The 14,659-nt window shown below is 37.4% G+C and overlaps 1 protein-coding gene across 2 annotated transcripts in view; it reads right to left on the reverse strand.

The window, feature by feature from the left end:
- The window catches only part of itga3a (integrin, alpha 3a), a 48,169-nt gene that overhangs the window by 19,529 nt on the left and 13,981 nt on the right, over positions 1-14,659 (reverse strand). Inside the window, exons 2-13 of one of the 2 annotated variants that reach the window (XM_026916671.3) lie at positions 11,432-11,559; positions 10,492-10,577; positions 9,052-9,298; positions 8,127-8,219; positions 7,415-7,637; positions 5,858-6,051; positions 4,289-4,377; positions 3,591-3,727; positions 2,396-2,473; positions 1,889-1,956; positions 923-1,065; positions 66-215 (exon numbers count right to left, since the gene is read on the reverse strand). In XM_026916671.3, coding sequence (XP_026772472.3) covers positions 66-215; positions 923-1,065; positions 1,889-1,956; positions 2,396-2,473; positions 3,591-3,727; positions 4,289-4,377; positions 5,858-6,051; positions 7,415-7,637; positions 8,127-8,219; positions 9,052-9,298; positions 10,492-10,577; positions 11,432-11,559 — 1,636 coding nt within the window. The remainder of the gene's footprint in view (positions 1-65; positions 216-922; positions 1,066-1,888; positions 1,957-2,395; positions 2,474-3,590; positions 3,728-4,288; positions 4,378-5,857; positions 6,052-7,414; positions 7,638-8,126; positions 8,220-9,051; positions 9,299-10,491; positions 10,578-11,431; positions 11,560-14,659) is intronic. The other variant, XM_053239336.1, reaches the window with a different exon arrangement.

The raw sequence follows: 14,659 nt of genomic DNA on the forward strand, positions 1-14,659 counted from the left end.
TGAATAATAATGTGTATGAAAGATGTGTATTATGAGCTTAGCTGAAGTGCACTTGGCTGGGTCACCTCTGCTTTGTCGGTGAGTGTTCGTCCCTGACTGAGCACAGGAAACAAGTTCAGGTTCTGGAGCTGCCGCTGAACACTGTCAACCTGAGGCTCAAAGATTGATGCGTTCAGGGAGAACACTACTGGGGTCACCTTATCACGCACGACATTCTATAATCATAGATATGAATCAGATGCACTTATGTTACTACTTCCAGGCTTCTGTCATCACTAATAATAATATTCATAATAAATAAATGCAAATATATATAAATTTAAATACAATCATCTTAATATAGTCAGGCTTTTTATACTACTACTACTACTAATAATAATAATAATAATAATAATAATAACCAAACCAAACTCAAAAGAGCTACTGATATCTCTTATCATTTTTATGACTCAGATTCTTTTCATTGTTTTTCGTCATTGTAGATCAAACATTAATGTTACTCAACGAATAAATAAAACAATGAAGAATGTGCTCCTTTTGCTTCTTCAGCCACAGCGAGGCTATAACGAGCAACAAGGGAGGTGTGTGTATCATAAATAGATCACTCAATTCTAATAGCTATATATATATATATCTATATAAATATTGTGATAAATATTTGTCCTGTGTAAGATCCTTAATCCTAGACATGCCATGTATACACCTATTCCTTCTCACGCTTGTGCTAGCTTTCTGAGCCTTTCACATTTATTTAAAAAAGTGTGTATAGACACACCACACGAGTCACATTCCCTCAACCAATGACCCACAATAAAAACACACCATGTAAAGTTAAAATGCTGTCCAGTGAGACAGCGAGCTTCTGCGGCTACTGTGTATTATGATGTAATATGTTGTGGTGTGTTGTGTGCTTTGTTCTTACTATCACTTTAAGTGTCTGTGTTTCACATTGCTGTGATGTCATCGATAATGACCCACTGTACACGTGTTTATCGTTGGTGATAAAGCGGACACGAGTTTTAGACGAGTGCTGCAGAACATCAGCCTCCACCGTGTACTTCATAACTGTAACACACACAAACACAATAAATACAGTCCATGAGTCTGCTGTATAACTGAAATTGTTCTGCTTCTCTGTACATGACTTAAATATAAAAACTAAACATTGATATATTTTATTTATATCTTATATGATGTATATTGACATATAGTTAATACGTTTGGAATTTTAGTGCCAAGATATCTAATATATTTTGAATATTAATAAAACATACAGTATATATATCTGTATATCTATATCTATATCTATCTATCTATCTATCTATATATATATATATATATATATACATAAAAAAAATCCTTTGAATGCTCCATAAACATTTCACTAAATAAAATTCTTAGATTCTGATTCACATCTAGATTTAGACTCCTGATTCAGATTCAAATTCCGAATCAGGTTCTGAATTAGATTCTGATTTAGATCAGATGAACTGATTCATATTCTCATACAAATTTTTATAGTAAATCTGAACTCCATTATGGTTTCCATTCAGCCAGAGATTCCAATAAAGACTGATATTTTGATTCATATTCTGATTCATTTTCTTACGACTCATATTCTCATATATTCATATTTATTTTGATGCATATTAGGATTCTTATGATAATTCAGATTCAGATTATTTCCACCAAAAAGAATTCACATTAGGTTCACTGCTCTGGTATACGACTCTTACAAGTTACACACTGTTAATGATCTTAATCTGGTCCTTTATATTGTTTGTATTTAGCTATTTCGACTTTTTTGTAATATTTGGGAAGAAATTGTACATTCATTGTTACTTTCAATAACTTTTAATGAACAGCGTAATAAAACAAGTTTACTCACTAATGTCTTCTTTAAAATTTGGCTCTCCTGTACTGAGTGTGTAAGAGAAACAGACCTCCACTTTAATGCTGCAACACACATGCATATTCATATACATTAAATAACTACACAATCAATGATATGTGTTAAGCAGATTGTACAGCAATGCAACTAATAAACTCAACAATCCCAACACCAGGAGACAGTGATGTGATATAATGCCAACTCAGATTCTATTTTAGATTCTGATTTTGATTCAGAATTAAATTCTGTGAAAAAAAAAGGATTTTTCACTGCATTTGGTGTCAGAGAAGAATTTAAATGATTACATTAATGTTTTCTGATTCCTACCAGTGCACATAGAGTGTATATATTTTAATATAATGTTATCCATTAATTTGGCATCTTTCTGACCACTGGACACTACAATGCTTTGTGGTCAGAAGTCGTAAACAGAAGTTAAACAGGATTTTCTCACATGTGACTGTGTGTGGAAAGCAGCATTAGAGTGATTTTGGAAATGCATACCAGGACTCGCAGTCCTTTGGGTCGACGATCGAGGGCGTCACAGTGAAAGTCTTTTTCACGTGAATGACAGGCCGAGCTCTGTAGGGACAGGTAGAACACACACACACACTCACACAGATAGAAACGTGCACTCTAAATAAAGTAACATGCAGTGTTTGGCTAGAGTGAGCACAGTAGGCATTTTTGGCAGATATAAAATCTGTCTCATTATGAAGGCAGCAGGAGGACAGCTGTGGATGACAAATAAGCAAAATAGCTTCAAGCATAAGCAAAAACAAATAAAAAACAAACATAAAGTGCAAAATACAGGGTGATGTCTATGCAAATAGATTAATTTAGCACCCATAACGTGATTTATTAAGCTAAAAGCTTGTTTTGGGAATGATTAACTGACTAATTACTACAAAAAAAGGGCAGGTATTAAATTTGCAGAAGCTCTGTTCTTTAATAGAAGACAACATTATACAATTTACTAGGATATAATAATGAGAAGATCTATCAAACTTACATCTTAGTGTACCAGATGACTCAAAATCATTTATTATTACCATAGTAATGCATTTATATTCATGAAGAACAGCACATAAGTGACAGCACATTAGCAACTCTTCACATCATCAAAACCACACTCATATCTACTGACTTTTATTTTGTATTGACATTAATTTTGGATGCATCTCATTGCCTTTATTCTCCGTTATACTTCACATGCAATTACATATCCGTGTGACAAGTTTCAGTTTCACTTAATAATCTTATTTAGGCATTGTTTCCTATCTACACTTTGTGTGTGTGACATTTATGCATTTCAGCTTTTTTTTCATTCATTATTCCTTATATAATTGATAGTATATAATTGAATTTACCATTCCATTGATTTATTTTTCCACATTTCATTTACACCTCTCTAAAATACAAGTTGTGGGCAATATTATAGTGTCCACACTTCAAAAATCTACCCGAAATTGTAGACCATCCGGATACCTTTGGGATACTCATTTCAATATACTACAATTTGGGCCACACAAATTCTAATCTCGGATACTACTTAGAACGCATAGTAGGCGAACTGAGACGCAGCACGTGAGAAATTTTAATTTCTGTAGAGAGCAGAATTAATCTGGCTTTGTGCAACGAAGTTAGCACACAATATTAACTGAAGAAGGAGATCTGAACATAACGTGACTATACTGACCTTAGTAAAGCCACTCGATCGTCCAGAGAGCCAACAACAATATCAGGATATTTATTATCGTCCACATCCAGACCACCGCTGATGGAGTAACCGAACGTCTTGAACCCACCGTTACTCACATCCCTCCCCTCAATCACCTGAACACACATTTGCATACATATGTTCACTTGAAAGTTTGATAGCTACATCCAGCTACATCATTTCATCAGGTAAATCTGTTGTAGGTCACTTTGCAGGTGTACAATTACTGACTGTAGTTCGTCTGTTGCTATGTGTGTCACGTCCCTTTGCTCTTAATTAATCAATGGAGCAGAGGTTTCGACTAGTGTAATACTGTTGCAGTGGCATTGGTACCCATGGGTGTAGCCAGTAAATGTATACAGTGCTTAAAATCCCAGCAACACTGCTGTTACACACACACCAACCAACAGTCCACCACCCAAATAATATCTAATCAGCAGTCACCTATTGCTGTATGACAGATTGTGTGGAGCAAGTGCACCTATAAAATGGCCAATGAGACAAGATACAATTTAAGTGTACTTATTAAAGTACTACCTGATTGTATATGTACATATATACACCAATTTACCCCCCTTTTACTCTAACTATCCTCAGACCATCATTAGTCCAATGTAAGTCCTGTTGAGGCTAAGATTCTGTAATTCTACACTGATGTTCAGTTTTAATGCTCTTACCTGATCTGGTTTGCTTGAAACTCCATCTTTTCCCCCCTTCCACACATACACCCTGCCTGATCCATGATACGGTGCTCCAACTGCAAAATCTAAACCAGGGACATACAGCACTATTAATACAACTCAATTACCACCAGGGGGCAATAAAACACAGCATGGAATGGCTGAGAGACTTCAGAAGCAGGAAAGAATTCAGATATTCTCTATGCTCATAATTAACACTGGACTTCAGCCTTTCACACTAATGTTAGCCTTACTACATTTGCACCATACTGTCCTAAAAATGCATTTCTCCCCATACAGTACCTTAGACTCAAGGGTACCAAAGGGTAAGTCTTTCCCACTAAAGCAGGTTGAAATTTTCACTTTATTTCCTCTTTTTAATAGAGAAAACTGCACACTTAAGAGTGCTCAGACATACAATTAATGTGTAAGATCATGCCATTATACAGTATATTTATTCTGTATATTCATGATCATTAGTGTAGGCTATAAAATGGCTCATTAAAAAAAAGAGGTGCGGCTAAAGTTAATTCATTACGAAAAGAGGTGCTTAGGCATGTTCCTGTAATATCCATTAAAATCATCTCCTCTCATTTCCATTCCTCATTAATAACTGTCTGAGCACAGTGGCATTTTCATAGTGACAAATGATTATACACTTCCCATTCACATTTTACTTTCAGAAAAAAAACCCAGCTTCGAAATAATGCACTTCTTTGTCAGTTATAGATTTTATATTAGTATTTTAGCAGTAGTGTCACATATTTGCAGACTTGTCACATATGAGTGCATTTATTTTAAAAGCCTACAATAAAAAAAACAGGCAAGGTGACAAAGATACTGGTATAAAGCTAAAACAGAGATCTGACGATATAAATGAAATAATTAGGCCAAAGATCTAGGACAAAGGTGAGAGAGTAAGGCTGAGGTATCATGACCAATCACGCTAACATTTCACTCTACAGCTACAGGCTGCACGATCATAGCATTGTTTTAGGTCGAGGTGTTAGATGTGTCATTGAGCAGGTAGGAATTTAAATGTTGGTTACAACAGAAGCTATATGACTTTAAAACACTTCAGATTTGGTTTTCTTAGTGAAATAAGTGTTGTGTGCAATTTCATTTGTTTTGTTAGACATTTTATTAATTATTTCTATGATGTTCTAATCATAATGATACACTGGCTGACTGACTCACAAATCCAGATTATAAGAAATGGGACGGGACTTTTAAGGCTGTGGTTGAATTTAAGAAAACGCTGTCTTGGCATTGCGTTTGGGGCGAGTCTCTTTAGTCTGTAACGGAAGTGCAAAGAAAGCAACCTTTGCATCAAGAGATTTCAAATGTCAAATCCCTGGGAGCACAGCTTCACCCACATCAGTGCAGGGGTGTTACTTTCTGACCACAAAGTAACAGCTGAGTGCAAAAAAAGAAAAAAATCTGCTTGCACACTAGCAAGGCGTAACACCAGTAAACACTTGTGCTTACTTGAAAATAGAGGTTTTATTGAATGGTGTGATTGGTGTCTGTTTCAAAATGAAAAAAGGTATTATTATAACGTGTTACCCTGGAAACCATCCTGGTTGACATCCCCGATGGAAGCCACGGCCATCCCGAAACCTGAGTCGCTTGGCCCTGTGAACATCAGATCCGTTTTGGGCTTGAATGAGCCGTTTTCATTCATGAACACATACACGGCCCCGCCCTCCTCTCTCCTGCGGTTAAAATAAAACGGCGCTCCAACAATCAGCTCCTTCCATCTGCACACATGAAAGAACATTCTGATATAAAGTGATATATGTTTAATCATCATTCAACCCTTTTCACAAAGAGAATCAAACAATGTACAAAAGAACAGTATAATATTACAAATTGTATAACATTACATCACATTGCTTTAAGGAATGTATAACATTAAACACTTTAATAACACTGCAGTGAAACCACAAAGGATCAGTAGTTGGTTAGGGAATCTGAGAACTGCTATTAACTATAACGTTAGAGCATAGAGCTAAAAAAATAATCTCAGATTACCATGATACACCATATTAAATTATATGCCATGAGGTTGACACTGAATGATTTTTAGAGTATGAGTACTAAAATAATTTAATTATATGCTATGGCCTTCTCAGTCACCAAATCTTAACCCAACTGAACACCTATGAGATTTCGGAGTGACATCATCAAAAATTTCCTTCATTACTGATGGAGTATTCCTGTTTGCTGTTATTGTTCTCCATTGAGGATAAGAATCACTCAAAATTCTGATACCCATGTGGGGTCACAGTCAGGTACTGATTTTCTTTTGCTAATCAGAATGAAAACAATCAAATGGGAACACCTCACTAGAAGGAAACCACCCTGGTGTTCTGGAAAAAAAAACGCAGATTGATGGAATATCTTTTGGAGGAACAGTGTTTCATCCCTCCAGTACACTTCCACAGACTTGTAGAATCTATTCCAATGTACACTGAAGGTGTTCTGGAGGCTTGTGGTGGCCCAACACCATAATCTAACCATACTCATCAAACCTTTCAGTGATCCTTTGGAATTGTCATCCTGCTGGAAGTGACCACTCCCATGATGACAGAAATGGAAATTTGTCATCCATCTGTATGTAGAAATACACTTTATGTCCAGAAGTACGTGGACACCTGATCATCACACATACAGTATATAAGCACAGAATGGTCTAGAATGTCTTTGTATGTTGTAGAATTATGATGCCCCTGTGCACAAAGCAAGCTCCATAAAGACAATGTTTGTTAAGGTTGTTGTGCAAGAACTTGAGTGGCCTGCACAGAACCCTGACCTACACCCCACTGATCACATTTGGGATGAACTGGAATGCCGACTGTATGCCAAGGCCTTCACGTGCCACATCAGTGACCAACCTCACTAATGCTCTTGTGGCTGAATGGGCAACAATCCCTACAGCTGCAGTCCAAAATCTAGTGCAAAGCCCTCCCAGAAGATCGGAGGCTGTTACAGGTGCAAAAAGAGGACCAACTCCGTAGTAATGTCCATAGTTTTGGAATGGCATGTTCAACAAGCACATGATGTGATGGTCAGGTGTTAAAAAGAGACTGAGCATGAACAAGTGATCACGTCTGGTCTTACCCATCGTTATTTATGTCGACGATAGCGATGCTGTTTCCAAAGTACGAGCCGACTTGTTCACCCTGCAGTGTTAAATTCAAGTCCTTCAGCTCTCTATTGCCACCGTCAGTCATGATGACCTTCATTAGCATCATAGCGCCCTTACTGTTGTATCTTGGTGCTCCAGCCACAACTGTGTCCTCATCTTTGCTCAATATTCCTTTGTCTTTCCCAACTGAGTAACCTGAATGTCAAAATACACAATGTTTAAAATACAGCCATTACATACATACAAAACAGTGGTAGACAAAACAACTGCAAAGTTATTGCCCTATCTTTGGGAGGTTGTTCGCAAAAAGGTCTTCTCTGCATGGTAAAGATGATAGCCCCCTATTCCCTAGGCATGGATGGACAGCTGGTTAGCAAGATAAGAAGAGAGAGAGAGAGAGAGAGACAGAGAAAGAGAGAGATCAAGCTAAACAAAGCTGAATAGTGAGCTGCAGAGAAGGATGGATAGATAGATGATAGCTGGATGGATAAATTTATAGATGGCTAGAACAACCATTGTGAGCAGCTCTATAGGACAGCAGGAGTTACAGTTCTCAGTCTGGAAGAACACACTGGGTTTACATTAGCAAGGAGTGATAGGATAAAAGCAGCCCTTAGGAGTGCACTCAGACCCCACAGAACAGGACACATTAGTCTATAATTGACCCTAATACACACTTCTTACCAATGTAGATGTTTCCAGTTTTCATGTCTTTAAGTTTGATGATCTGAGTATCAAATACGTCGTCTGGGTTCCTATAAACCACAAATGAATTACCTGCAGGACAAAAGGCTATTTTTATGAAGAGAATTAAAAATAATAAATCCCAGACCCTCCTGAAGTGTGCATGATTAGATTTTATAGCAATACAACAACACAACTAATTTTGTAACATCCCCAGTCTACCTTCAGTCCATACATTTTTATTACCAATTAAACCCTGAACTAAACTAGAAAGAGGGATGACTTTCACTTCTCCTTCACTCTATTGCTCTCTTCCTCCACCCATGACTCTCTTCTGCCCCTCCACCCTCCTCTCCTCTCTGTCCATCCGTCCATGTTTGTCCTGGGTGTTTTTATAAGTAGACTGTGAGCTGAATATCAATCAGATCTATCAAACACTACTCACCCAACAGAGAGAAACTAAGCAAACAATCATACTAAAAGAGAGGCAGTCTCTTTGAAATACAATGCTTGAAAGAGCACTTGAGTTTGCACTAAAGAAATATATAGTGAATGGATTAAGTGCCAGGGATGGTGGAATTCTGAGATTAAAGAGCTGACTCCTTTAATATAATTCATTTGGCCTTAAACTCCAAGTACTACAGCTGTGTGTTGGTATCAATGTCCAAACTTAAAGAGCAATTTCAGGTCACTGTGTAAATGGTTCTAACAGAAATTCTAACATATTATAACAACCACATTAAAAGTAATCTTCCAGCAAAACATTATAATCAATGAGAATCAAAATCACAGAATCATAATTTAGTAAGAAACGTTCTTACTGCTCCTATCCACTCAGACATTATCCCTATATAACAAATCTATTTTCCTATATGTTTGTGAATATTCACATTGGTGTCTGTTTGTCTATGTGTGTATTTGTGACCTTGCCAGTTGTAGCAGCCTGGAGCTCCAGCGATCACCTCAGTTTCTGTCATGGTGGCAGAGATGCCCATGTTACACATCCCCTCCATGATTTGGTCTCCACTAGGACTACACACCTCCTGGCGGTACTGCCATTGGTCATCGTTTTTGTCATCGTACTTGAGGTCGTTCCCCCGGATATAACACTTCCCAATCATACGCAGGTTCACGCCATTGTCCATGCTTCTGCTGTAGCGATGACCACAGGCCTAAACACGATTTAAAATACATCATAATCATGTCTGTGTGTAGGATTCATCTACAGTGCATGCATGGCACCTTGCAATGGATTGGAGACCCATCCGGGGTGTATTCCTGCCTTATGCCCAGTGTTCCCAGGTTAGGCACTGAATATACCGCAACCCTGATCACGTTAAAGCGGATACTGAAAGTGAGTGAATTTGTAACTCGGCTAACTAGAAAGGTAGATATATTGCTAGCAAATAACTTAAGGAGAGTGTAGCTAGTTAACCACCTTCAACTCTACAATCAGCAAATGTACAAAACTGCGAATATAGACCATGCAGTAATTATTTATGAAGATGTGATCTCCTCCAGCGGTTCCTGATTTTGACCAAACTGTGACTTTCCATTGTGCTCCAAGTTAGAAAAATCTGCTTAGTTGCAATTTATTTAGTCCGATATGTTCTGCACTGGTAGGCCAACATAAATACAGCGCTGTCCCTACTTTATATGTTATGAACTACAGTTGTGAGCATGTTTAAAGTTCCAGTTAAATTACTGATATTGTGTTTAATGGTATGGTTGAGACCAAATAGGGTATTCAAATAGATACTTTCTTCTTTTTCTGTAAAATGGTTGCATGTTTGAGGCCACGTAAACTGAATTGCTGATGCCTGCCATATTAATTGTAATTTTTTGAAATCTCTAAATGCATGCATTAGGTCAATCTTATTTGCAGTATTTGGTGCCAGGTAAGTACAAACTGAAACCTGATCATTATCTGTTCCTTACATTTTTAAAAACTGAAACTAATGTTACCATTAACAGAGTTTCCAAAAGTCGTACTTTATTGCAGTTTGCTAGATTGTAAGAAAGCATAGATGTGACTAGCGGTAAAATTGTAACATCTGAAACATTGCTTCAGAGGTATCTCATACTGTTAAAGAGTAGCAAAAGATTGAAGCGCTGGGACAGAAAACACACACACACACTAATTTCCATGCTCATAAGCATGAGTTGCAATTGATGCAGTGCTCATAAATATATTATTCTTAATTTTTTAAAATTATAGAATGATTTATGGTTAAACCATAGTAACCATATACCATACGGTAGTAAGAATGGTTACTATGATATAACAAAAAAAAAAAAACTAATGGTAAACAGACACATAAGCATAAATCTTGATTAGAGAATGAAGCTGCTTGGTAATACTCACCATCACTCTCCCTTTCTGTGAACCTTGACTGGCTACTGACACTCCGAGCCACATTCCCTCTATAAAATCCTCCGCGTCAACAGAGTCTACACACACACACACACACACACACACACACGAGAGATCATTCATCCACTTTTATTCTGAGAAAGTACTAAAGCCACCTCATTTCCTGCCCACTTGCTAAATGTTACTAGCAAAATGTATAATGAAAGCATTTGAACTTGTATGCTAGCTAGCATAACAAAGTAATTATTGGCTATCTATATCTTAGCCAAGATATCTTGAGCCAAGATTTAGCAACATCAATCTTACAACATTGGGATGAAATTTTAGATTTTCAGACTATTTTTTATGTAAACAATTGAGTTATTAAGACAACAAAAACTAGCTAATTAACAATTGGGAAGTGCTGGCTAGTTATCAAGTTTACCTAGTCAGCTAGCTATACAGTTAAATGAGGAGATGTCCTTGAAATGTTTATCTTATATATCTCATTGCTTAATGCGATTAACTTTCCCTCAGTAGTACTTGTGAGTATCCATTTAAACTAGCTAGCTATGCAGTTATTCAGCTATCAGTTGCTAGCTAGATGGGTTTGACTGAATGATAATTATAAATTCACAGGATTTGTGATCATTTTCGCCATTAAGTTTGCAGAAAATATAATACCTGCTTGTTGTCTTAGCTAGCATTTGGGTATGTTAGTATTCTTCCCAAATTATTTGTCGACACAGTAAATTAATTTCTGTAGCTTTTTATAAAATATCCAACACTAATACATATTTGATCTGCTTTTCTTCACTTACTTAGGAGCTTGAAACCAACTGAGATCAATATTATAAAACTAAAATGAGTGATCTGCTTGGCGGCAGAAAAAACCTTAGGGGAAAAAACGTTAGGCAGAATTAGCATGGTGATTAAGGTGCGCGTACATTACCTGAGCTGATCAGGTTTGCCCGTGTGCAGTCTTTAGGGTCTGTAGTGATTGGACAAGCATACATGTCTCCTGTCCGATTAGCCCGCAACTTAGGTTCCGCTTTCTCCTGTGGTGCACCAACCAGCAGTCTACAACAAATTAAAAATAAAGAAAGACCCATCAAATTCATAGGATGTAACAATCTTTTGATTTTTCTCAGTGGATTAAAATGAATGTAATGGAAGACTTGGGCGATAAAACAAATTCTATTAAACTACTACACCATGCTAAAACTATTTAAATACTACTGATATCAATTATTAGTTAGCATGGTTAATCGTAAAAGAATTCTGATGTACTGTTACTGAGGTGTGCCCAGAAACCACAAGAAAAAGAGAGCTGCAAGAGTTGGATGGCTCCTCAAATGGGTATTGGAACATTTCCCAATACAGACTTTTTTTTTTTAAATGACAATCACACTTTCAAACAATTCTAACATACACTAAAACTTCTAATCTTTTATCAGCTTGACCTCCTGTGCTCAGTTTGAAACAGAACATGACGTGTTTTACAGCATATGCGTTTCTGAGTTTGTCTGTGCGTGTGCAGACAAAACCACTTGTGAACACACACCATTCCCTCACACACACACACCACTCCCTCACACACCTCAGGCTAAAGACTCCACTGAACTCACAGACTGAATCGGTTTATGTACTCAAGCTCAGACATTTCATTCTCCATAGGCTTTTGTACACTTTTCTGGCCACAAGCTTCAGAATCCTAAAGATTGAATAACAAGGTCTTTCTGATTAGTAAACAAACTGCATGCAATGTTGTTCAGCTGTAAATTGTATAAATCGTGCCAGCGTTTGCAGTGTTGTTAATCTGTTAGCTAGTTAACACAAGCTTAGACATGTTTAATCTAACATTTGTGAAACATCTGGCGGGAGTGACCTATGGTGATGTGGTTGCTAAGAATTATAGCTGTGTGTGATTCAGTCTGATTCATATCAGCTGTAGTTAGTGACAAGTTACTGCTTCACACCATCATCACTCTGAGACAGTGATTCTGTGTCTGAACTCATGCATGCTGCTCTGATAGAATTATTCATGCCAAGTTTCAATTTAGGCATGTGCACATAATCAGATAAACAATTCAACTGCTGCTATGGCAACTTTTAAATCAGCTCACTTTCTCCGTCAAGAAGGACAGATCCATATTATAAAAAAAAACAAAGAATAAACGAGTATCAAACAGGAAAACACTGAACACAGGAAAACAAGGCTCAGACTTAATGCTTTATTAAAAGTTATGACAATACAACAGAGCAATATACCAATGACAGGACGGGGCAGACACAAGGCACAAAATTAAACCAAAAAAACACACATGACCAAAAAAAAAGAAAAAACACGACAGGAACTTGAAACGTGAAAACAGTACAGGTCATGCTCAGAACCGCACTGCAAGCTGAGAAAGGAAATGCGTGACATTAGTATTGTAATATCTCTGTGTCTGTCTCTCTGTCTGTTTATCTGTTCTGTCTGTCTGTCTTTCTGTCTCCTCGGTATCACTCTGACAAGTGCTTACTCTTATATTCCACTCTGATTGATATTCAGCTCACATTGTGATTACTTAGAGCTGATAATGACATAGAGGACAAACACAGAAGAGCAGACTTGTGGAGGGAGAGGAGAGAGAGAGACGTGTGGAGCAGGAGAGGACCAGAGTGAAGGAGAAGTAAAAGTCATCTTTCTTTCTGTCTGCTGTTGAGTTTGAGGTTTAATGTAATTCAGGGCATTCTATCTTCAATGTGTTCGGCTTCTGTCTGAGAAATGCAAATGAATGACAACAAGTTTTCCCTTCATCACTAATTAAGTCTATCTGTCACATCCCTGCCCACTTCTGCTCCTGACAAGTTTTTTTTTTTTTTTTTCAGCAATCCGCCTACCGACTACCGGCCCAGAGATTGGAGTGGGAAGTCAGCATAAAGCTAACGCTGTGCATTGTCATCAACTGAAAGAAGTGATGTGTGAAGTGTGGAAATATGAGCTGTTATTGGTCCAGTTAGCTTTGGTGGAATGAACATATGGGTTGGATGGTGCACAAAAAACATTTGTAATTCTCAGACACATCAGAGTATATCATGAATATATCAAGACAGCGAAAAGAGCCTGACTTGCTTGTGGACCCCCTCTTATCCACTGTTCTCCAATTTTATCATTTACTTTTCATGCTGCATTTAAATAAACCAGACCTGAAATGACATTGTTTTACATTGAATTCACTAGCATGAAATATTTTGACTTGGTTGGGCAAGACCCAAGTACATGGCTAAACAACATGGAGTATGGTTTGGTTGTATTTACTTTGCAGACAGGCAGCCATAACAAAACAAGCATGCAAGCCAGCAAACACAGCTAATGATCTGGCTGACTAGCATCCCAATCTCTGCATAGATAAGACATACATTAGACAGCTGTACACAGCTGGGCTTGCGTAATTCTCAAAGCAAACTCTAAATGAGGCTTCAAATGATCGTACGGGAAAACAACACAAGCATCAATACGGCGATTCACCTGAAAGTGTCCTACCTTCTTAACACATGCTTCGAAGCTCCAGTACCCAGTACTCCTGTATCTTAATATTGGATGTTCAATGACCAGTGTGTGTTTATTTAATTTAGGGCAAAGTATCATTTTGGTATCAAGAATTGTGATACTACACCTTGTATTGGTCAAAATTCAGGTATTGTGACAACTGTAATATTGAGGAGGTCATTCCTGAGAAGACCTAATTCTAATCACTGGCCCTAAGGTTCGCTGATTCTGTAGGTTCAGACAGAACAACATTGGGACACCCAGATACAGTATCATTCTCACATTTTCCATGAAAAGATTCCCACTTTTTCACTTCCAGTTGGTAAGTTTCTGTCCATACCTTCCAACCATGTTCCCAACTCACTATTGCATTTTTCTCTGTTTTACCACCTCACTAAATTCTCTAAATATTAACTAAATAAATGTTTCTCTAAAGATTCACAAAATTCTCTAAAGTATGACAATCAATGCCAAAGTGATTTTGATACCGCTTTCCAAGCTACTGATATTTTTTTTCAAAACCAAGTACACTGGTATCCTCAGAGTTATAATTATAGATCAGGGAACTAAATTCATGTTACATGTATGGAGACTTCATAGAGAAGCCAGGAGTCATGGTCAGCCTCAATCTAGGCAAACACAACC

This window comes from Pangasianodon hypophthalmus, chromosome 13 (assembly GCF_027358585.1).
Source record: "Pangasianodon hypophthalmus isolate fPanHyp1 chromosome 13, fPanHyp1.pri, whole genome shotgun sequence".
NCBI classification, from domain to species: Eukaryota; Metazoa; Chordata; class Actinopteri; order Siluriformes; family Pangasiidae; genus Pangasianodon; species Pangasianodon hypophthalmus.